The 23,065-nt window shown below is 38.6% G+C and overlaps 1 protein-coding gene across 1 annotated transcript in view; it reads right to left on the bottom strand.

The window, feature by feature from the left end:
- Positions 1 to 22,824, bottom strand: part of COL4A3 (collagen type IV alpha 3 chain) — a 51,935-nt gene extending 29,111 nt beyond the window's left edge. The window contains exons 1-15 of the mRNA XM_054282670.1: positions 22,744 to 22,824; positions 11,796 to 11,852; positions 8,690 to 8,779; positions 8,033 to 8,077; positions 7,505 to 7,549; positions 7,148 to 7,210; positions 6,381 to 6,434; positions 5,532 to 5,558; positions 5,248 to 5,325; positions 4,301 to 4,363; positions 3,783 to 3,818; positions 3,629 to 3,670; positions 2,165 to 2,242; positions 887 to 949; positions 576 to 632 (exon numbers count right to left, since the gene is read on the bottom strand). Of these exons, the coding sequence (XP_054138645.1) occupies positions 576 to 632; positions 887 to 949; positions 2,165 to 2,242; positions 3,629 to 3,670; positions 3,783 to 3,818; positions 4,301 to 4,363; positions 5,248 to 5,325; positions 5,532 to 5,558; positions 6,381 to 6,434; positions 7,148 to 7,210; positions 7,505 to 7,549; positions 8,033 to 8,077; positions 8,690 to 8,779; positions 11,796 to 11,852; positions 22,744 to 22,824 (879 nt within the window). The remainder of the gene's footprint in view (positions 1 to 575; positions 633 to 886; positions 950 to 2,164; positions 2,243 to 3,628; positions 3,671 to 3,782; positions 3,819 to 4,300; positions 4,364 to 5,247; positions 5,326 to 5,531; positions 5,559 to 6,380; positions 6,435 to 7,147; positions 7,211 to 7,504; positions 7,550 to 8,032; positions 8,078 to 8,689; positions 8,780 to 11,795; positions 11,853 to 22,743) is intronic.
- Positions 22,825 to 23,065: the final 241 nt, after the last annotated feature.

Below are 23,065 nucleotides of genomic sequence, written 5' to 3'. Positions count from 1 at the left end.
ATAAAACAATAGAGCAGATTTTATCTGAAAGTTTGAAAGGCATTTGAATGAAGGTTATAGCTTTCCTTTAATTATCTTCCAAAAAAAGACATAATCAGGTAAGTTGTATTTAATATGAATTTTTTAAATAAATATTTTTTCATATACTATGCTGTTAATGAAGTAACTCTTGGGCAACTTCCTTCATATCTCCACACAGCTTCTGGTTGAACATACTGGTTTAAGTCTGCTGCCTTAAGTAAACATGGTGTTTTCTCTTCTACTTATACCTTTGCATTACAAAGCCACTACATGTCTAGCAAAGCACTCTTTTACTAAGTTTTAACAGCAGAACCTTTATACCAAAAAAAAAAAAAAAAGGAAGCATAATCACAATTAAGTGACCTTCAGTCCAAGTACTCATGTAAGTACAGTCACTTGACTTCCAGCTCTTGTCTAGTTTACTGCAGGAAAGAGCTTTTGAATCTAAGCAAATTTGCTCTGAGTAGCAGCAAGACAAAAACTGGACAGCAACAGGAGTTCAAAACTGTTTTTCACAAAGGACTAGCACAAACGTATTCAATGTTTGCACACACCTGTGCTCCTGGTTCTCCTCGGTCACCCTTTTCACTTTGGGAATCACCAACTGGCCCCTGGAACAAAACTACACTGAGGATACTCATGTTCTGAAATTCACATTTTCTAAGTTAAATATTTGTTTTATAATTTTTTATCTTTAAAAAAAAGTTGGAATGCTATAATTAGGTATTTTATTCTACTCATTAGTTCTATTCTTGTCACTAGAGGTGGAAATAATTAGTGTAAATACTGGGCTCTAAAGAGTAGCATTTACTAGGTGATGCTGCCTGAACATCTGGATTTAAGGGATTTACTTTTGTTCACTTACTGTAAACCCCATTGGTCCTGGGAGTCCTCTTGATCCTTTTTCTCCTTTTTCTCCTTTCAAGTCCTATTACACAGAAAAGAAGAGTTTACTGTGGTGTCTTGGATTTTTCCACGTTTACCATTTCAGTCTGGTTCTACAAATAGGAAATCCTTCTAGTCACCAGCAAGATTCTTTGAGCAGAGATGGTTCTACTCAAAAAATAAGCAGAAACTTCGTATCAGTGCTCCTAAGTCTGTGATATTTGAAAAAAAAACTGTTTCTGCACATTTCAGAATAGAGCTAGGAAAAACAACCTACCTGTGATTGCATGCAAAAGGACTGCAGTAAATATCCCCACAAATGGCAACAAGAAACAACCCCAAATAAACCTTGGTTGCTTCACTGGAGCCAGAGTTACTTACAGACACAATTGTAGTGGCTACCTACAGCATCCTTGTCTCTGTGGGTGCAAGATTAGATTATACTACAGTGTAGCACCACTGGGCCACATCTAAAGTCACTGTAAAGCCAAATTTCATTGTTTAATTATTACCTCATTAGACTCATGTGCCAAATATAAACCTCACTTTTATTTCAGCATATAATGGAGAGGGACTTTGGCTGAATCCATAGATCAGATGCAAATTCCATAAGAAAAATGGAATCAAGAACACATAGAAGACTTGTCCTGTTAATATGTGAATACCTACAATTCTGTCAGCTACTGCTGTTTAATTTCTATATAAGGCTACAATGCAAAAATTTTAATTCACAAAGCAATACTTAAAGCTGAATCAGACTGTTTCCTTTCATATTTATTGTCTTTCCAACACTTTCCATGGTCACTCAGGTTGCAGTAAAAATAATGAGAAAAACTACAAAATGTACATGAACACGCTGTAAGCTTTTGTGAAACTCTGGTAGCTCTGAGCCTGACATTCTCAGTGCCAAGGCCCAGAGATCAACACAGCTGTGACTTTGAGAACCATTCAGAACATCCACGTGGATTTGGTGAAGCAGAAGTGATTTACGCTTCATGTACTCAGATTCCCAGCAGGTGGGGGTACTGGTAAGCAAGAAGCATTTCACTGGCACGAGCAGATGTGCACATGAGCACACAGGCTCAGCTGAGCTGGCTCCACACAGACACTCTGAGCTTAGAATCTAACTAAACAAGTCTGAAAAATGTTAGGATGGGTAAAAGGAAATGTTATCAGAGCAGTGAAAATGAAAATGTCCTCTCAAAGGAGAGCCTAGTCAGATGGCTTATCTGAATGTAACGTTTAACAATTTCACTACCGTCATGTTGTCTGGTCCCGTTAACGTCACAATAACAGTTCCTGGGGGCCCAGGGGGTCCAGTTAACCCAGTGTCACCCTTGAAAGAAAAAGAAAAATAGAGCAAGTTACAAGCAGTGTAGTTTTGTTATTTCAAATTACTACTACTATACTTTTGATATCATGAAAATTCTTCCATCATTACACTCAGCCAATAATTCAGTTAACACTTATATTTGTTTGCCATTTAAATTCCAGTAAAAAAAAGTCATGTGGAAGATTTAACCTTCCCCTAGAGGACATTTTCATAATACAGAAATGAATATGCTGATATCTGTTAAAGTTTCTGGAAACAATTTAAATTTTTAATCCTATTTATTTGGTACAAAACTCTTTTGATTCAAGCAAAAATATCTCCTTGACTACAATATTTGTCTCTATTTATGTCAATCGGTAAATTAAATGAACTGTCTTTGGTGACATCCCCCAAACTGCAGTCTGGGTGTTTCAGGGAGATCACAGAATCATGGTGCTAACAGACAAAACAAGCTTCCACATGTCCTTCACTGACAACCTAAGTAGTGAAGTTTTTTTCATTAAGAATCTTTGAGAACTGGGAAAGTGTGATCTTTCCTGTGTACCTCATCAAAACAATATTCACAATTTTCAGTGATTTTAACCCAGGAATGCTTTTCCATGAATTTGCAGCAGAACAGCAAAGAATGTATCACTTTTTCATAATGAAGCAAGATGTTGGTTCCATGGCTACCTGAGCTGCTGCAAATGAATAACCAGGTTTAAAGGCTTTTTTTTTTTTCCCCAGGAATCTCCTAGCACATTCCTGATGGTGATTACAATGTTAAAACTGAATCTGTGCAGGTCAGTTAGCATAATTGTGAGATGTCCTAATCTCTTGCAAGAACATTTAGATTAACTGCAGTAGTCCTGCAGCTGCAGGCTGGGTGCTGAGAGACAATGTGGGCATTTGTAGTAATTCCTGGCTTAATTTCAATTACATGGAATACAAAGTAAGTACATGAAACACAAGTTATCCAATTTTTATTCAAAACCTGGGGGTTTTGCTAGTATCACAAGGGCTGACACTGAAAATACATTGGACAGAAGTTGTGAGACTACAAATGCTACATATTTACCACTGTTTATCTGCTTAGATAAGCATTTAGGAACACTACACAAAGTACATATTTTTATTTAATGCTATGTGCCAATTAATATTAATTACTGGCTTCTCTTCAGTGTCTAATCGTCTGTCTAGATGTTTAGTTCATTGGCTCTTATGTCAAAGTATTTTTACCTTAGAGAACATGGCCATGTCTCCATTTTTTCAACAAAAACCTCCCACATGTATACTGAAAATTTGCTTTTTACAGGACTTACTTCCCCAAGCATTTCACCATAGCAAATCAGAAAATACAGAAAACAGAAACAAAATTTATAAAATGTTTAAAGCTTCTTATGAAATTACCTTCCTTCCTTTGGCTCCTATTACTTTCAGTCCCATAAGACCCTGAAAAAAAATCCCCAAATGTTATTTTTTTAAAAATTTTACAAACACTTAAACATGGGTTGATTCAGGTTACACATCAAAAGTTTTCCTTTTTTTACCAATCTGTGACTACCTTAGGTCCAGGAGGTCCTGGTTTTCCTGGCATGCCCTACAAAACAGGAAAAAAAAACAAACACCTCAGCTAAAAACTTAGAAACTTGTTCTCTGATATAGGTGTTTTGAAGTACCCAACTTCCACAGAACTCATATCCCATTTTTACTTTTCCTCCACTTTTACAACTGCAAGCCATTGTCAGTGAGTGACAGATTGTTTACACAGTATAGTTGCAAACACATGCATCTCTCAATGCTATGCATATTAGTATTTAAAGTGAATTAATAGATAGTTATTTGAAAGTTAAAATTTATGCCTACATGGACAAGGTATGCTTCTGAAACTATAAGAATTATCATGCATAAAAATAATCAAAATAAACTGAAAAAATCAGATGTGTGCAGAAAAACACAGTTTTTACATACACCTGTCTAGATCTCAAATAAGTCTGAGAGAATCAAGTATTTGTATCTGTGTAATTCCACAGGGTTTAGGGGAAATTGCAGGTCAAAGTAACAAGTGAAACAAATTCATACCAAAGGTCCTGGAGGGCCCTGTGGTCCAAGTTCCCCAGGAAATCCTTGAGCACCCTGGGCACCCTGCATATTAAAAAAGAAACAGGAATAAATCTCCTGGCAAGATTATGAGCAAAATACAACACCAAATTCAATGAATGAGAAACAGAGGAGCAGCTCTGCTTCTGAATTTCCTTTTCTTGTCTCAGGGAAACACAGAAGTATAATTCTTCCTCACTGCTTCATTATCTGGCATGTGTTTTGAAACACAAGAAAACATCTGTTCTAAAACTAAACCACTGAAGTGAGGATGTTGAGGACGTAAGCAAGTCCTCTGGGAAATGTGGACTCATAATCCATATGGTCCTATTAATGCCTCTAATAAGCCTTCAATCCTTCAAATATTCTATGCAATAAATCCTATACTTTAAAGTTGTTTGTCAAAGAAATGGAAAATAGAAAATAAAAATGTTTATTTTAATTTCATGATCTCTGTTTATTCCAATAGTCAGAAGAAATGTCAGCCCTGCCTTCCCCTGAAAATGTTCATTCTTGAAATATGGACCATTCTTTCTTTTGTTAGTACTCTAGAAGTTAAGCTGGTCTATCCTGTTCAGTCTTAACTTTGGGAATTTTAGCAGCTGGACTTGATGGCCATTATAGGTCCCTCCCAGCTGAACTATTCTATTCTATATGTGTAGGGGTAAACTCATAGATCTGTGACCAGTTTTCCTCCCTACCTGAAGTACTGTTTTTCTGCAATCTGACTAGCCTGCAACCTGACTGATTTTGGTTTAGAAATCAGTGACAGTTGTAAAAAACACTGTATCTATTAAGTAAATAATACAATTAAGTCATGTAAAATACCAAGCAATTTTAATAAATATTTGTGTTATATAGAATGTGCTTATACATATAACTGTATATTTTTATACATATCTATCTCGGCACCCAGTATTTTGAGTTACCTGGAGACCAGGCATTCCTGGTAATCCAGGATCACCTTTTGCACCATACTCTTGGCTATATCCCTCTGCAGGGTATCCCTGGACAATTAGATAAAAAGAAACATAAAAAGTTATGTAGAACTCTGTAGTGCAACAAATCTTCTAATACAGTTTGTAGGGAAATAAGCAACATCAGAAGTGCATAATGATGGAAACTATTATGGATAGTTCTACCTTTAAAAAAGATACACACAAATCGTTGATAACCAATAAATATTTCATGTCATATCTTGCAAAAAACTGACCTTCTCTCCTTTGATACCAGCAACTCCCTAGGAAGAAGAACAATCATATTGAAACAGAAAAATAAAAGTGCTGAAATAACACTCTAATAAGACTCTAAATAGTGTCTAAGCTTTGTGCTCTTCAGGTGATTTATTTTCATGAAGAAGGTACATAGCCAGGTTCGTGTTTATTGGGCCAGACTTCAATTTAAGAAAAAAGAGCATATTGTTTAAAAATAGTCAGTCTTACAGGTACAACTCTACAACTGAAGGCAGAACAGCTTTGAAACCTGATCTTAATAAATGAATAAGCAAAATGAGCAAAACTGGTAAAATAAAGATCGTATTTATAAGTTATTAGATTTGAAGCCACTACAACTTAAAAAGACAGCATTCCTTTTCAATTTGTTTAAAAATCTCTCTTTCAAACACATTTCTACAGTGAAAAAAACCCCAAATCCTGGGATCAAAGCAGTGTACCCAGAGTGAGAAGTTCTGGGTTTAATTCCTGGTTCTTAAGGACTTAATTAAGCCATTAATTCCTCAAAGATACTTAGGCATGAACTGAAACTGCAATCTATTAAATATATTGTGGACACTTTCAGGAGTAAATTCTCATGAATATCCCATGAGAACTAACTCCAGTCAATGAATTTAATGCAGTCACTAGCTAAGAAGTTGAGGCCCAACATGTAGACAATAAAGCATTACATTTAACTTTGTTCTCTTTATCACACAGTTTTCATACTAATAAAATGGGGATACCTATATAGTTCAACTGTTGTGCATGAGCTAACATGAGGCTTTATTCTCCTTCAGGGACTGGCTTTGTGTGGTGGGAATGCACACAAACATGAATTTCACACTTACTGGAAGGCCTGGAGCACCTCTTCGACCTGGAGGACCTGGAAATCCCTGGTCACCCTGCAAGCAGTAACAGCGACTGTTAATGCATTTTATGGTTTATTATTTGGCCTGATTTTGTCAAATGATCACAGAAGTTTTCTATGCTATCACACTAAGTGCACTGTGAGTTCATGAGCACTGTATTTTGCTAAAAGAGGATTTTTCTTGCATTTTATGCAGCTTGGCTTCTATCCTAGACTCTTCAGATTAGTTCACAGTTTCACTAGAAATTGATGATTTTCTGTAATAGGGATTATTCTGACTCCTTTCAGAATGCTCATAGAGAAAAGAAAACCTGGTAAATCTGTTACTTAACATTGAGCCTTTTCACTTAATTACTTTCAGGATTTATGAATTGCCAACTGCAAGCTAGATACTGGAAAAATAAAATGGATTAACTATCTTCTTTATAACCCATTGCAACAAAAGGAGACATTGGACAAAACTGATTAGGTCTCCTGGATTTAATGAAAAAAGTATTATCTGTCAAAATATCAAATGTTATTCTTATCTTTTAGCCAAGGCCATTAAAATGTATTATTTAAGTATTTATTTTGCACAAAAAAGTAGCACTTTTCCTTTCTCTGGACCCATGACACAAGTTTTTCTAGCTGATAAAGTCACAAAGCAAAACAACTCAAAGTGGTAGATTGGGGGAAATTTAGATCACTTTTTGTCCGTTCCCATGCACAGTCAAATGCAATCTCCAGAACACTCAGCTTGGTTTGTACCTTTGAGCCATTGCATCCTGGAACACCTGGGAGCCCAGGAGGACCAACAGTTCCTGGTTCACCCTAAAAGAAGCACAAAATTGACACAAGCTTTGTTTTTGTACATTCATATTGCCTTACAGAAACACTGAAAGAGTTTATGTTGGAGCAATGTTTCACAAGACTTGACAGATTACAATGGGTTCTTAAATCATTACAATGAGTAAGAATTGCTGATGCCAAGATTTTTATCTCTAGGCCAATTGACAGAGACAATGCTGATGTTGAGACTAGAGTGAGCACATTGAGCTGAGGATAATTGTGCACTAAAGACTGAAGTAAGAGAGAAATGGTTAAATCAGTTTCATTTTTACTTACTGGAAGGCCTGGAGGACCTGAAAATCCAGGGATTCCTGGGACTCCCTAATGATATTAAACAAGAGAAATAATATTATGAATATTAAACAAAAGCTCATTAGGCAATTTTTCTTTGATTATAATCATATCAAGATTATGAATGCAAGTATGATTCTATTAAAAAAAATCATTACTTCCTTAACTCTTCTGACTGTGAATCAAGCATAATGGTTACACACAGGTAACACACACTGGTTTTGCCCACAGGGAAAAAACCCAAACAACTTTTTGTTGAATTCTAGTTTGACTTTTTCACTGCATAGCCAAATATTAAATACATACAGCAACAACCTTGGATGTAAGATGCAGCAAAAAAGGGCAAAAGTTCTAAAAATAAATAATACTAGTACATACACTGTGTCATAAATTTTAACCATACTTTGAAATCAGGCATAATGTTTTGCTTTTATTTTCACAAATTATTGAACCAAGTTGGCAATTAGCTTGACATTTAATACATGTAAGTTTGTTTAAAATACAAACACTTACTCGGATACCTTTGGGTCCAACTAAGCCTGTAAGTCCTGGAGAACCCTAGATCAAAAATGGAAATTGATATTTTTCCGTACATTTCAATTGGGAAAGAGCACATAAATGTCAACAATACACATAATATTTTCAATATCAATACCGATATGTGCACACAAAGTCAGCTGTATAAATAAATAAAGCCATTCCATACTGTGGGCAACCAGGTATTTCCTAAACAGGCCAAGATGTACCTTAAAAAACATGTTTCCCTTCAAATTTTCTTAAATCTATTTTTTGTCTCATTCGTATTTGTCTCATTAGTAGCTTGTTACTTTCTTTTCTGCAACAAATGTCAAGATGTTAATTGATACAAAGACAAAAATTGAGGTATGCTGCAAAAATCTGTCTAGACCTATGTTCACTGTCTCTGCTGCTTTAGCACTGACAAATGGAAAACTGACAACAAAGCCCATGGTCATATCAGCTCTACTCTGATGCAGTAAAAATGACCCTTGCAGCTGATGACCAAACAACATCCCTACCAAATGGGAAGCTCTGAGACAGGTTTTGGTTTGGTTTTGTAAAACAGAATAGTCTACACAGCCGTAGCTAACTGTGACTGTCAAGCACCGTAGTTTCTCTGTGTGTATCTCTCTGTCTCACATACATACCTACCTTTGGTCCCTGTGGCCCTGGAGGCCCTTCTGGACCAGGAAAGCCTCTTTGACCAGGTGGGCCTGGAACACCGGGAAAGCCTTTTTCACCCTGTAAACATTAAAATAATTAAACTCTTCAAATATCCATGAATTCTCCTTTTGATAGCTGATTTCTGAGGCATTCATTACTTTCAGTACCCCTTGGCTTTCTGCTGCTGTGGTAGATCCACTGCCCTGGCCAACACTGACCTGTTTTTGTGGTCCATCTCTGGGCTGCCTCGGCCCCACAGCACCACGTGCTTGTATGTATGGCTGAATTATCAGAGCATAAGATAGTACTCAGGATGTTGTAGAGTATGGAAGTTAGCTGACAGCATGAAAAGTTTAAGAAGGCAGCTGATATGTATTCCTTATTAATATTTCTGTATTATGTTTAGCAACAAAAATTGAGAGACTTAATGGCTGCTTGTCACAGCATGTGCCACAGCACACATTGCAGTTGAGACGGCCACAATACACAGAGCATCATCACACAACATCAGGAATATTCAACCCATTCAGAGTAACACCACACCACTTCAGAAGGCCTCAAGAATCATCTCTTCTTGTTCTTTAGCCCAGCCTTTTATCCCCTCCTGTTGATGCACTGCACCTGTGTGCCCTCTGCTCCCTTTGGTGGTTGGTCAGTGCCCCTGGGCACTCCATGGCTCATTGCTGTCAGTGCTGCTCACCTGCTGCTCACAGCTGTGCCCACTGGGGATGAGGCTCAGCCCAGCCCCATCCCAATCACCACAAACTGTGTGCCTACAGCTTCTGCTGTACAGCAAGATCAGTTCCAAACCAAGATCAGTTCAATTTCTCTTCATGAAAATCAAGGAAGAAAACAGTGGGAGTCAAATGCAACAAAACCATTCAGACAGACTAAAACACCCTTGCTTTACATGACAAATATCTTAAATTTTTCTGAATCTAATCAAATTACTTTTTCACTTTTTTTTTTAAGATCAAATTCAAATAAATAAACTAAAGGAAACAAAATTGAAGGTATAGAAACAGAATACAGAAGGCCAAGCTAGAGTGAAAGGAGCATTTTCAGTTTTTTAGTTAAATATAGAAGATGTAAGTCTTAATTTGGTTTAAATTATACGTTTCAAGCCTGGAAGCTCACGGAAAAGGTGTTTCAACCCTTCAGACAGCAGCAATTTAGCATGCTCATTTTTACATCAGTGAAGAGCTGCTGGTTCAAGACATCACAGTGTGACACGGGAGAGAGAGAGAATGGGATTATTAATTCTCTCAGAGCCAATTTTCCTATTGCTTTATACAAAGTTATACAAAGAAAGCATGTGAAATTTTGCTGTGACAATGTTTGAGTGTTCTATTAGATGTACAAGACAGGAGCCAAGAGATGTCTCTGGGAAGCCAAAATACTCTGGCTTTTCCCTGCACCAATTCTCACTCCTCAAAATTCCACAAACTCGCCAGATTTTAAATAGCTTCTGAACGAAATAAAAATTTTAAAAATAGTAATTTTATATATTTTTATCTCTCAAGACAGAATGTAATCTCATAATACTTTGACACATATGAAATAAGAATTGCATTCTAAAGAGTGTGTGAGATATATATAATAAATCGGCATAGCTTTTTATAAAAATAGTTTATTTCTATTGTTTGTCCTGTAGCAGCATCCCAAGGTAGGAGGATGGCTGCTATCCCAGGATGAGCCGCTGGAGGGGGTTCGGTGCCAGCTCCCAGGAAAACCAAACTCCACCTGCCTGCCGTGCCAAGAGCCACACGGAGCTGCTGAATCCAGAGCTCTCCTGACAGGTTCACTGCCCGCTCTACAGAAACGGCAATTTTAGCTATACTTTCTTCTTAGCAGATCAACAAGATCTGAGGATTTTCAGATTGGAGAATTCTAAACACTGAATAATGACCAAAACATATTGATTAATGCTATTATCTTGATTTTCTGCATGTAAAACTCCATCAGTCTAAACAATTATTTACTCTTAGCCACAAATTGTTCAGTTATTTTCCATGGAACTGATAAAGACAAGTTGTGGGTGTCCATTCTTATTAATATTTCTCTTTTAGTGGGCAGCTTATTTTTTCTAGGCTTTCAACTGGTTTCAATTTCACTGTTTAAGACAAAGTCAGGTTAGACCAACTAGTAATGTGAAAAATAAACAGGGAGATTTTACTAAAAATATTAGTATTCTCCTTTCCCACTTATCAATATATATTTTAATAATGAGCATATTTACTTCCAGATAAATTTTCTCCAACTTCATAAAAGCAGATGGGACCAATCAGTGGGACTAACCATAATCCTAGATCTTTATAGATGTCTGAAATCTATTGATAAGGTTTAGTATGGCAACTTCTGTGTTCATGGCTCACCTAATTTGCAACCATGACTTCTTCAATAATGCCCCTTTCATTTGTGAATCAGTTGTTTTCCAACTGCGAGCAGGAGTTCCAAAGAATTTTTGGCATTTGTGTAATTTAGGTTTTTCTAAAAGCCACTCAGAGCCTCTGCCAAGCTGCTATTGGCAACAGGCAGAGCTGTGGATCTGTTACTGCTGATGGAGTTGCCGCTCCTTCAGTGCTGGCGAGGTGTTTGTGATTAGGACCCAGAAACTCATGCCCTGCTTGATGTGTTTAGAAGTTTATCTGTTTGACGCCAGTATGTGCAGCTTCCTTCAGGAACTGGCAAAGGGGGGTGGGCAGGATCCAGAGATGAAGAGAAGGAAGCACTAAGCATGAGATTCCTGATGGCATCATGAAATTTATAACAGGAGAGCAGCTGCCAAGGTAATGGCGTTTGTTAGGGGTTAGTGAAAGAGACCTGGTGGTTTTGGGCAGTTGTTCTGCTGCTGTCCAAACATCACACAGTGCTGTAAACATAATAATGCAGTAAAAAAAAATCAGTTGAAAAGGCTTGGTTAAACAGTTTCCCCAAAGTTAACAGAACTTTGTAAGGTAATCATTCTCTGTAGACTCTATTGGCCAAATACCATCATGAACTAAATTCACTCACTGTATCAACTGAAGTAATCTACCAACAATTTCCAAGTACATAAGCTAACACTAAAAAAGGAAAATGTATCTGTTCTTACCTTACTACCTTTTGTGCTATCACAAAAGCAGGGACTTTTACCTTTGCATACACAGTTCTGAAAAACAGAAATACAAACGTTATAATACAATTCTTTTTCTCATTGAGTTGTTTGGAGAGAGGCAAGTAAGATCTCAGTGGTTTTAGTAAGTAATTATTTCACAAATAATACAGCTTATAAAAAAATGTTTGTGAAGAGGCAATTCACAACAGTGGCAAGGAGCTCATTATTCCTCTGTATTGTCTGTTGAGACAAATAAGAGCATTAGTGAGATCTTGCAGACAGAATTAACTACCCCCTACAGTTTCTCACATTACAATAGTCACAGTGTTTAAAATTTGTAACTTTTATGTTTCTTTTATGATGGAGGAAAGATGCTGCAAGTAGCTGCTGCTCTCTATGGACTTGACAATTCCTGACAGTTGCTGCTTGTCTTTTAGGGGGCTGAACTTAGGGGAGATGATGTCATCCATCAATTTAAAAACAGCTTCAGGGAGCATTCCTCCAGCGAACAGATACTTAAACATTAGTTTACAAAAGAAAGCAGAAATTAAAATCAGTTGTCTATGAAAGGCAAATCCTCAAGAAATTATTGTGTCTACCTCTGATTTATAGGCAGATCAATAGGTGGCTACTTGATGTTTCAAGCTAGATTTCTAAAGAAATGCAAACATTAAGTAGTTAATTCTTTGTCATACTTAAAGAAAACTCACTCTTACTGTGATCTGACAGGTACAATTCAAGTGGTACTGCATCAGAAATTTGGAAAACAAAGGTATCATGTGAAACAGAAAGCACCTAACTGTGCTACCTTTACTATTATATTAATCAATATGATTATATCACCAGGGATACAAGAATAAGAACTAGTGCAGAATTAACAACAAACAGTACCCTGATTTCTCCTTGGTGAGATCAATCAGTCTGATACTGGATAATCTAAATTCATCAAGTCAGTTATATGACAGATATTTTAAGCATTTAAGCATCAATACAAGAGAATAAAGTGATGTATATCTCAAAAGAAATTTGGGATAGTTTATAAGACAACTGATTTTCTTGTTCCTTATTCAATGACAGTACTTTGCATCCCAAAGCATTCTCTTCAAAACTGATTATTGGTAGAGGTCTGCTAAGCAATACAAAAAGGGCAGTTGCTCCAGGTAAGATGTATACACAGATATATACCATTATAATTCTACAGACCTTCATGGAGTTGTACCTGATTCCTGCCTGTGAAAGTAAACTAGAAGCAGATCTTTCCAGCATCTGTATGCGAAGCACAGTTTTCAGGACATGTAGAGAAATCCAAAAATGAAATTACTCTCCCATAACCAGTATAATCTGCAGAAGATTTGATGTGTACAGATACCGAACAAATCCTTTTATCTTATAATCAAAGATGATCCAATGTGAAGAGAAATGCATGAACATGTAGAAAATTATGACACTATACAATTAATCTAAGTTAATAAACAATTGAAAGAAAGAGAACCTTTGCTCTTCAAGAAGTCAGAATGCTTAGAGTGTTTAATTTGCCATTAGTAAGCTTTCAGATCTCTTTAAGTCTTTTTGTGTACACATATCACTCTAAACTAAACTGAAAAGACCAATGATTTAACATTACACAGTCAGTTAGCTGGATAATACTAAATGTTTTGGCATATGATTTTTTATGTAAGATTAGATTACGCCTTCTGTACAGGAGCTTTGAACCAAAAACTCATTGCTCACTTATACTGCAGGATGCTTTCACATCCTTCCAAGATGCCTGCAGCTCCTTTATAAAAGGACCATAAAAACCCAATGTGATGTTTCCAGGTTATAAGATAAGGAAACTGAATATTAGGCATTAACAGTTTATTCAAAATTCTCACAATAACATCTATATAAATAAGTGTATTAACCAAAGCCACAGGTTTACTGCATGTTTTTTGGTTTTGTGATTTTCATTGTAATAATTTACATTTCTTTCAAATATTTAGATGAAGAATATTTTTGATCTAAAATCTAGGTCAAAGGATACAGCCAGATCATTATATGATTACCAAATCAAATCAATTCACCAATAAACCAAAATTCGATCCCCACAGCACTTGGAGTAATTTAGAGAGGAGCTCTTCTCCAAAGAGTTTTTAGTGATAGTTACAGTGTTATATAAAACAGATACATGATTCCAGTAGTACACGCTGAGGCACATTTACTGCACTGGTTAATGTTTTGTTCAGTGGGTGCATCCTCATCTGTAACACTGAATTGCCCTTCCTACACTATGGGGCTGGATTCTATGGGGCTCTGACCTCTTCCTGCTCCTGATTCAGAGAGTAACTTAACCAACTGCTTAGAAAGTATTCCAGTCCTCTCCTTCACATAATTCCTCTAAGAAGTGATACAGAAAGAAGAAAGAAATAACAGACTACAGATTATAGTGTCACCCATGCAAAGGCTAATGTAGATTGAGCACGGCACTGCTACTCCAGCCACTGCAGTGGTGGCAACTTAACTGGGAGAGAATCTTACACAGTTCTCAGCACCTTGCCAGTAGCACTGCTTACATGCAGAATGTCAGAGAGTGTATTTAGAGATGTTATCAAACATGAATATGCCAAAGGATGTGACAAAGTCTTGAGCAAGCAATGGCAGCCTTCCTATTCTGCCCCTAGCACAGGCTGAGTGCTGTCACTCACATGGTGGGGCAGCACAGTCCTACCAGGAATGGTTTAAACGCAGGAAGGTGGAGTACAGAGGAACAGAGCCAAAGTGAGGATGATCCTGTATTTCTCCACTGATCTATTTTTTTGAATGATATATACAATTACAGAACTGCCAGAGTCCTTGTTTTCTCAGATCCAGAGAAGATCAGGGTAACTCAACTACAATTTCAAAATACATATTTGTATTAAAAATACTGCGTCCAGGACAGAGAGGCAGCAGAATGTGTTGCTGCAGGAAACAAGCACCATATTCTTTAAGTATATTTCAGACCAAGAGCACACAGGATGAGTAATAAAGATATTGAGATGAAAGCTGAGATGAAATTAATTTTAACGTGTAGGAATATAGTAAAGTGGCTGAAGTGGGGCTTAAGTTTGCACTTTTGGCCTGACTGGTCTTTAATTTCATGGGTGAACTCCACTGTGGACAGTAAAAATAGCCCAGGTGGCTCTCAAGTGGGTGATGGAGCTGTTGCTTTCCTTCACTGGTTGCTCTAACTGCTGATCCGACTTATTTTTAAAAAGCTAATTTTTCATTTAAACTTGATACTTATTAGCATCTCACCTACTCTGCCATTAGGTCTTTATCTCCTAACTTTAAGAATCACTAAATTAGAACTCTATCACTATGTGGAACAAGACTTACTGGATAATATCTATTTTTCTGTGATGCCACTTTTTTATTCTTTTCCATCTTTCTGCTCATTAATGATATCCTGAGCAGCCTGAAAACATGCATGTCATCACAGTGGTCCTAAGTGGTTACCAGCTAATTTCAATTTTTCTGTAATTTCTCTTAAATACTTATTAAAAATTATGTATCAGTGAGCCAGCTCCTTTAAGTCTTGATTGTAAATTTTCAAGGGCTGCTGACACATGGAGATTTTTGAATTCTTCCTGCGCTGTCTCAGTGCAGAGCAATCACTTTACACATCCCAGCTGTGTCTATAAATCACAAGTGAGCACATAGAATAACCCTGCTCCAAAGTTGATGTTAATATAGTGCTTAAAACTTCAGAAGGCCCATTTCACTCATTCTCTACTACCTGTTTTCTGTTGCATCTAATAAAGGTGGGAGTAATACATTGTGATTAGAAGAAGGGGAAAGTTTTGCTCTACCATTTATTCACACTGCAGATCTGTGTTGGGGTAGGTATGCTGCACATATGTTAAATGTTGTACTTTCTGAAGAACATGATGGTGGTAGCTAGAGTTTCTAGCTTGGATAAAATTACAGTTTTGAATTTTTATCCTAACTGGCACCAGAGGATCTGAGGGCAGAGCTTTACAGAAAAAAGGTTCCCACTGTGAGAAAAGCTGTATAAAGAAAATCTTTTTCTTCTGATATACCTGTATTAAGACACTTATCTAGATTAGCACAGTCAGGAATTCTAGCTAGACAAGGTGGATACGTGACCCTGGCAGCATATTCCTCATGTTGCACAACTGCAAATCACCATGGAGCGTGCAAGGTCCTGGAGAATGAGGTCCCCTCTCTCCAAAACACTGCTGTCAAAACAAAATACCAGTCTCACAATTAGAATCTGTATACTAAAATTTTTCATGCATTCTAAGCATCAAACATGAATTCATTAAAATTATCAAAGACCACGAAGAACTTTGTGTTTTTTTAGTGATTGCTGGACCAGTACAACAAAACCAAATTATTAAGCCTTCAATAGGTATAGACAACATAGAGCAGAAATAGGAGATGATGAGATGAAGGAAAATATGTCAGTTCCCAAACCCTGAAACATTGTGTAGTCACTTGTGAACTGGAAGGCAGCCAGACATTCCTACCTTAGAAGACTCCTGTTAACAGCCATGCATTCTATCACAATTCACAGCATTTTGCTCACCAGTTGAATACCCAGCACAGGATGAAAATTATTTCATTCAGACTTTCCATTATAAAGAAATACACCTGTAACTTAACTAATAGCACCCAACACAGAGAGCCTGGATCTAAAAGACACAGCAGGAGACAACTGCTATGCTGCAGGCAGCTCAGCTGTTGAATAAGCTCCAATAAGCACCTGTAATGGGAACCCTGCTCAGGGAATAGCTATTGAATCAAAATGCCTTGTTGGTGACACAGGCCTTGTATTACTGGGTATGGGCTGCTTTCAGTGTGAGGTGCAGGAGAGAAGTCCTAAACATTTGTGGTCATAGGAAAACATAACACTTCACAGAAGCAGGACTTTGTGTTTAATTTACAGATACATCCGTCATGGTCACATGATGTTAACACACATTTTTATCTGAATTTGGTAAGAATCTCCTTACTTTAAATCCTTAATTTTAATCTGGTATGAGGTCTTTTAGGAGGGATTTGCTCATTCATGTAATATAGAGATATATTTATAATAGTATTTCAAACCAACTAAGCTAAATGACATGTAGAGAGAAATGGAAGAAGCTTCTGTATGTGAACATTTAAACAACTTTCCATTATGCCAAGGGGAACAGGTTTATGAGCCCCTTTTTTTCACTTCAGAGATGGAAAGAACTTTGAAAAAAATCTCTTACATTTTATAGCAAAAGCCTGTTGGTTAAGAACTTTGCATAACAAGAGTTTTGTAGTGTTAGACAAACCTCTCATAAGTATCCACACTTACCACAATAAAAACCCAGTAACATAAACCTCAGGTTAAATAGTATAAGTCAGATGAAAACAAAATTTTCAGAGAATTTCTAATATCTCTTGCTTCTTTTTTTGTTGATATACTTACTGTACAGCCTATCTTTTTTTTTTTTTTTTGTTCTGTGAATAAGCCTGTTTGTACAAAAGTTCCAAGAAACCACTGTAACATAATTGTTCATCCAGGAAAACACACCACTGTGTCATTGGGAGTGTGTTTCACATGCAACTGCCATGGTGCCAGCCATACCCTTCTCCAAGCAGATACAGCACAATTAATTCTACTGAGCTTCTCCCTTCTCTCCAGCTCATTATCAGTGAGGAAGTGTGAGAACAGTAGGGTTTAGTAATCTTCACTTTGCCCATGTCTTCATCATTGCCTTAGGATAAAACAGATAAAATGTTTTAATGCAGAACAAACCAAACACACTGAGTTTTCACAAACTCAAATGATTTGTGAGCTCTGTAGCAATGGCCACTAAGGCCTAGTTTGTAGACATTGCATAAAATTAGTCAGTATCTATACAAGTAGAGCTGGTATGTTGTGTGCAGTTTTGAAAGGCTCTATGTTGAGGCTCTCAAATCTCCTGTTTTGGGGAGGATGTGTGCGTGTAAATTACTTTTGGTCTATAAAGATACAGAATTTCTCTCTCTTAGACAAAAAGAATGATGCTTGTCCTTCTAAACCATAGAATATATTTACATTTATGTTTATAATGACCCATACCTTACTCTACAAATCATCACACTAAGGTTGAAGTTGATGTGATAAGGACTATCAGAAATGGTACCAAACTGTTCGTGATATATTCAGATTTGTAAAATCTACAAAGATGGAGCCAAAAGCTCCATCTCTGGGGTTGGTTTCTTCTCCTGACCTTGAAGAGGACATGGGGACAACAGAAATAAATATTTTCTTTTCCCCAAGGAAAAAAAGACTAAGCAATTCAGGCCACACAATTTTGTTTTGTGTAGCAAACTCTTAAGGGTGTTTAATCAGCTTATTCATCCGTGTTCTTCCTTCCTAACAATCACCCTAAAAGAGCAATCTAATAACAAAGAATACACACCATTTAACTAGTGAATTTTTGCTTACCTACCACAATATGGTTATCATTAACTCACACATTTTTTATTTCTTCCCAGCTGTTAAGTGTGGGAATGATATTCACTAAAATTTTCATCTCCTCAGGCCTGTATATTTGTATATTCATAAAATTCCTGGTGTGCATCTTCTGTTTAGTGATGCAAGTAGCAATGAAAGCAACAGTAGCTTGTTCAGAGAAGGCTTATTGCACATGCTTTGGTTTTTCCTTATTTGAAAGGCTCTGTGATTTCACAGATTAAAAAAATTAAAGGTCACTTCTTCCTGCAGCTTCCTCCAAAATAGCCTGTGGAAGAATGCAGCACAAAGCCCGAGTTAAAAGGTCTTCAATAAGCTAGGCAAAATGGAAAACCTGCAAACCTGTGGGACTCTTACCCTGTCACAAAATGGGTAGGACAAATAATGAAAATGGAACTGAAAATATATTAGGTGTGACAAAATCGAACTTTTTCAGTGTGACTGTGAGAGACTGAGGCTGCAAACAGTTAAGGAAAAAGTCTTTTTTGGATTTCACCTTCCTCCTAGGCTCCTGTAATCCATGCCAACATACTTCTAGTGTTACTTTGTTAGGCAGTAAGGTGAGAATGTGACAGTAAAACAGATGACCGGACATCCCATACTGGTCACACTTAATAGCAAAGTATTTTGTTTCAAAGATCTGTTATGTCAAGTCAGCTCTAGGTATTGCAGAAGAGACTGCTAGCACAGATCATAAATAAAATGGAGAAGATACAGAAATCTCTATGAAATGCAAAGCAGTGAAGAAAGAACCTGCCTCCTCTAAGAATTTTAATGGCATTATTCAGCCAGCAAAATAACTTGAATTTTAGTCTTTTGCTTAAATATGTATTTGTCTTGTAGGTTTTCTAGAAAAGGCAGCAAGTGTCAACAGTTCAATTTTTACAGGTGTTTACTTAGGGCATCTAAGCAGGTTCATCTTTCAGTTGTAAGATGCAGCACACACACAGGCACACTTCACATTTCTTGGCCATCAGAGCAATGCGCTGCTAACGAGCAGAAATCCATCAATTTTGATGCACAGACATTTGGGTAACTCTGCCAATCTATGCTGCCTCTCTTGGCCTGGTAGAAAAAGCCTTGCTCTGCAGTGCTGTGACATTGGGCTGTTTCTCTGTGGAGGTTATGGCTGAACTACAAAAAAAGTAGAGTCAATCAGGAGCAGAAGAGTCTAGCAGAAGTTGGACCCAGTTCTCAGAGTAACACCCTCCTTGACTTTGGAGCTGGGATCACATTAACCAAATCAAAGAGGGCACTTCACAAAGGACTTGTTTTTCTAACATGCTCTGTGAACTCTCTTGTATATTCAGGTGCACATTTCCCTTCTCAGCTGCTTGTGCAACAAAGAACCTGGGTGCCTCCAAAGGCTGTCAGACAAGGAACATTCTCACCAGGACACTTGGTGCCTCCAACACTTTGATTCCTGGTCAAAAAAAGCCTGCGTGCCATTCCTACCAGCCTTGGAGATGGCCATGGGCTGAAGTAGAACATCATTTTTCCCTTCCAGAGCCATGTGTTAAGATCTACTTGTGACAGCAGTATAGGTTACATATAATTAGGGGGAAAAAAAAAGCAAAGAAGATTCATTTTAAGTACAGGCATGCAAATTCTAACATTTGGGAGAAATGAAAATAGTTGTGAAATATGAACACTTGCATTAGTCAGAGACAATATGAGTGAGGAAGAGAATGCAAAACAGATCTCCTCAGATCTTACAGTCACCAAGGTTGTTATGTCCCCTCCTTTGCCTCCAACGCATGATGAGAAAAATCAAATGTCACGATGGAGGCAACAACATAACAACAACATAACCTAATTTAATCCTGTGAGCTAACAAACATTGCAACAGTATTTACAATACAAATGAAAAAGTGGCAGTAAGATGAGGTGCAGCTAGTTTGCAAGCAAGTAATCTTGCTGAAGTAGGAACTCTATCTTGTTATGAAAAATACTAACATGATGGCATCACAGAAATGATCAATGCCACAAGATCCATTGAGCACTAATAAACTTGACCAAGGTATTTTTCCCATCAGGAAAAACTGAAAAAACATGTCATTTGAAACATCAAAATTTCAGAGAATATTTTTAGATTAGTACTTAATTTGAAGATGTAAGAGAAGTACATAAATGGTATCAAAAGACAGGACATTCTTAAGGGAATTAATTGAGTTGTACATTTACACCAAGACACTATCACTTCCAGGTGCTGTTAGACAAAATGAAGCAATGAAAAAGCAAATCCATTTTGTTCTGAAAGAAAAAAAGATGAAGAATAGGAACAATCTTGTGCCCTGTGAAAACATATTATAGTGATGATTCTAAAATATATAAATGAACAGCAGAAAAATCAGAATAATTATAACACCACTGTTTGAAGTCAAGGAAGAAGAAAGAAGCTGATCAAAGTAGCTGAAAGGCCTTTGACATGGGAAGATGCTACTTCTGCTGAGTTTTCAGAAGATGTGATTAGAGCATGCCAGTGGCCAAGAATGCAGACAATAATACTCCCTAGCAGGTGCCAGAAAGCTCAGCCTCCTAAGGGCAGAGAAGTCTGGACTCTGTGAAGAGCTGCAAAGACTAAAATTTGCTGTATAAACAGCAGCAGTCACAAATGGCTGATTTTATTACCTGTCTTCAGGAATAAACTACACCTAAAATTTTTTATGTTGAAACATTTTTAAATTGATGCAAACAGCAGAAGTATTGCTTGCTGATCAAACATCAATTTATTTTCATATGAAAGAGTAGCATGATTTTAGAACATTAACTATACTATTTCTTTGCAATGAACAGTTTAGCCAAGATGCAATAATTTATTCATCAATTACCTCATGTCAATTACAGCAGCCACTAATATTTATTTAGGAGTTTAGATAAAACTGCCAGAAGAGAGGCTTAGAAAAAGTGTGTGTGTGTGTTGTGGGAGAGGGGGGGCATTCCTGGAACACAGCCTGTGCTTGCTAAAAGCCATCCAGAAGCCCACATGATGATATCCACCTCTTCAGAGCAACGAGGGCAATGGATGGCAGGTATCAGCAGAGGAAGAGGAGAAAGGAACAAAAACCAGCAAACTGGGCAGAAGAGAGAGACAGGTCGTGAGCTGTTAATTTTCCACATCTTCCACATCCCGATCTGGATGGAGCCTGAAGGAACTCTGCAGAAAACACATACTTTGCAAATAGATCTGGTAACTCTGTTCTACATAAGAACTAAGAGGTATTTTAATTCCATTACAAATAAAACAATTAAATCTTTGTTAAATCACTGAACTTGACTGCCAGTGGAGTTAGAGTGCCATGAAAAAACCCAACATATTGGATGAGGAGCTTATGCTGTTTCTAGACACTCTACCCAGAATGGGAGAGTGAAAGAGCTGCAGGAGTTTAGAAGAAACATTATTACTAATTAGACTGCTTCAGATAATTGTAGTAGAATGTGGCTCTGCTTTAGCAACAGCAAAGTACAAGACCACATTTCTTCCTTCTAAAGGGGAACTTCAAAATATTTTGAGAGGCAGTAAAAATTTTCATGTACGGTGTTAGAGCTTTACTCATAAAAGGAAAAATTAAGATTGTTGACTATTACTGGAGAAAAAACTTGAAATTTACTAAAACTGTCAGTTTCGCGTGCTTTAGGTTTATCAGAAATTTTAAAACTGTCAGTTTCACGTGTTTGATGTCTACTAGAAATTGACCGAGACCGGCAGTTTTCTGTTTGGAACTGCCAGAAGTATTGAGAGCTACACCGAGCCGTGTGCCCTCACAGCTGCCTGCTCTTCTCCAAGCCGCGAATGTACAATCCAAATGTTATAACCAGACACTGGAGAAAGGCACAGAAAAGACTACAACATGATCTAGGAGAATTTACTGACCAAACGGTGATGGACGCTTGTCATTAAGCATGAAAGACAAGTGTCTTAAATGATTTTGTCATGAAGGAAGCACAGGTGGTCCAGACAGTAAGTGCCGATCCGGAGGTGTTTGCTCAGGGCCATCCTCTCCCTCAGGGCTCCATCCTGGCCGCCCACTCCCTCACGGCATCCCCCGCGCCCGCAGGCCGGGCCTCCGGAGCCGCTTCCCGGGCTGGGGACGGGACGGAGCCCCCGTCCCATCCCGTGCCGTCCCCTCAGCTGGAAGGGCGGGGAGCTCCTGAGGCCAGCGGGGACGCGGTGCCCCGTGCACGGCCTTCTCTCCCGCCCTCATCCCCGCCCGGAGAGGTGTCCGGTAGCGGTGCCCCGCGGCTGGGCGAGATGCGCCTCACCTCACTTCACCTCGCCTCCCCTCGCCCTGCGCGGCCGTGCATACGCGGTGCATCACTTGAAACACCCGCATTCACCTTTCCTTCCCCACCAGCGGCCAACGCAGCGCGGTGGCAGCGGGGAGCGCGGGGCTGAGCCCGCTGTGTCCCAGGGCCCGCCGCAGCCTCCGCGGGCCCCGGCGCCGCCGCGCCGTCCCGGCGCTCACTCACCTCCGCCGCGGAGCGGCCCGGCCACAGCAGGGCGAGCAGCAGCACCGGCGCCAGGCGGCCGGGGCAGCCCCCGCCGGCCATCCCCCCCTCGGCGCTGCCTGCGCGGCGTCCCGGGGCGCTTCCACTCTGCCCCCCTCCTGCCCTCCCGTGGTTTTGGCCTGAGGGTTCCTCCGCACCCGCCTCGGCGCTCCCGGGTCGCGGCCCCGCCCCGGCCACCCCTCTCGTCCACCCCCTCATCTCCCCCCGCGAGCCTTGGGCAGCGCTGGCAGCCGCCGCCCGCCCGTCCGTCCGTCCGTCCTCAGCGGGCATGGAGTGAGCGAAG

Source organism: Melozone crissalis, unplaced genomic scaffold (genome assembly GCF_028551555.1).
Source record: "Melozone crissalis strain CALT ecotype California unplaced genomic scaffold, PUWL_Pcris_2 ptg000034l_1, whole genome shotgun sequence".
NCBI classification, from domain to species: Eukaryota; Metazoa; Chordata; class Aves; order Passeriformes; family Passerellidae; genus Melozone; species Melozone crissalis.
Note: the sequence above shows the minus strand (reverse complement) of the source record. Positions and strands in the feature narration are given on the sequence as shown.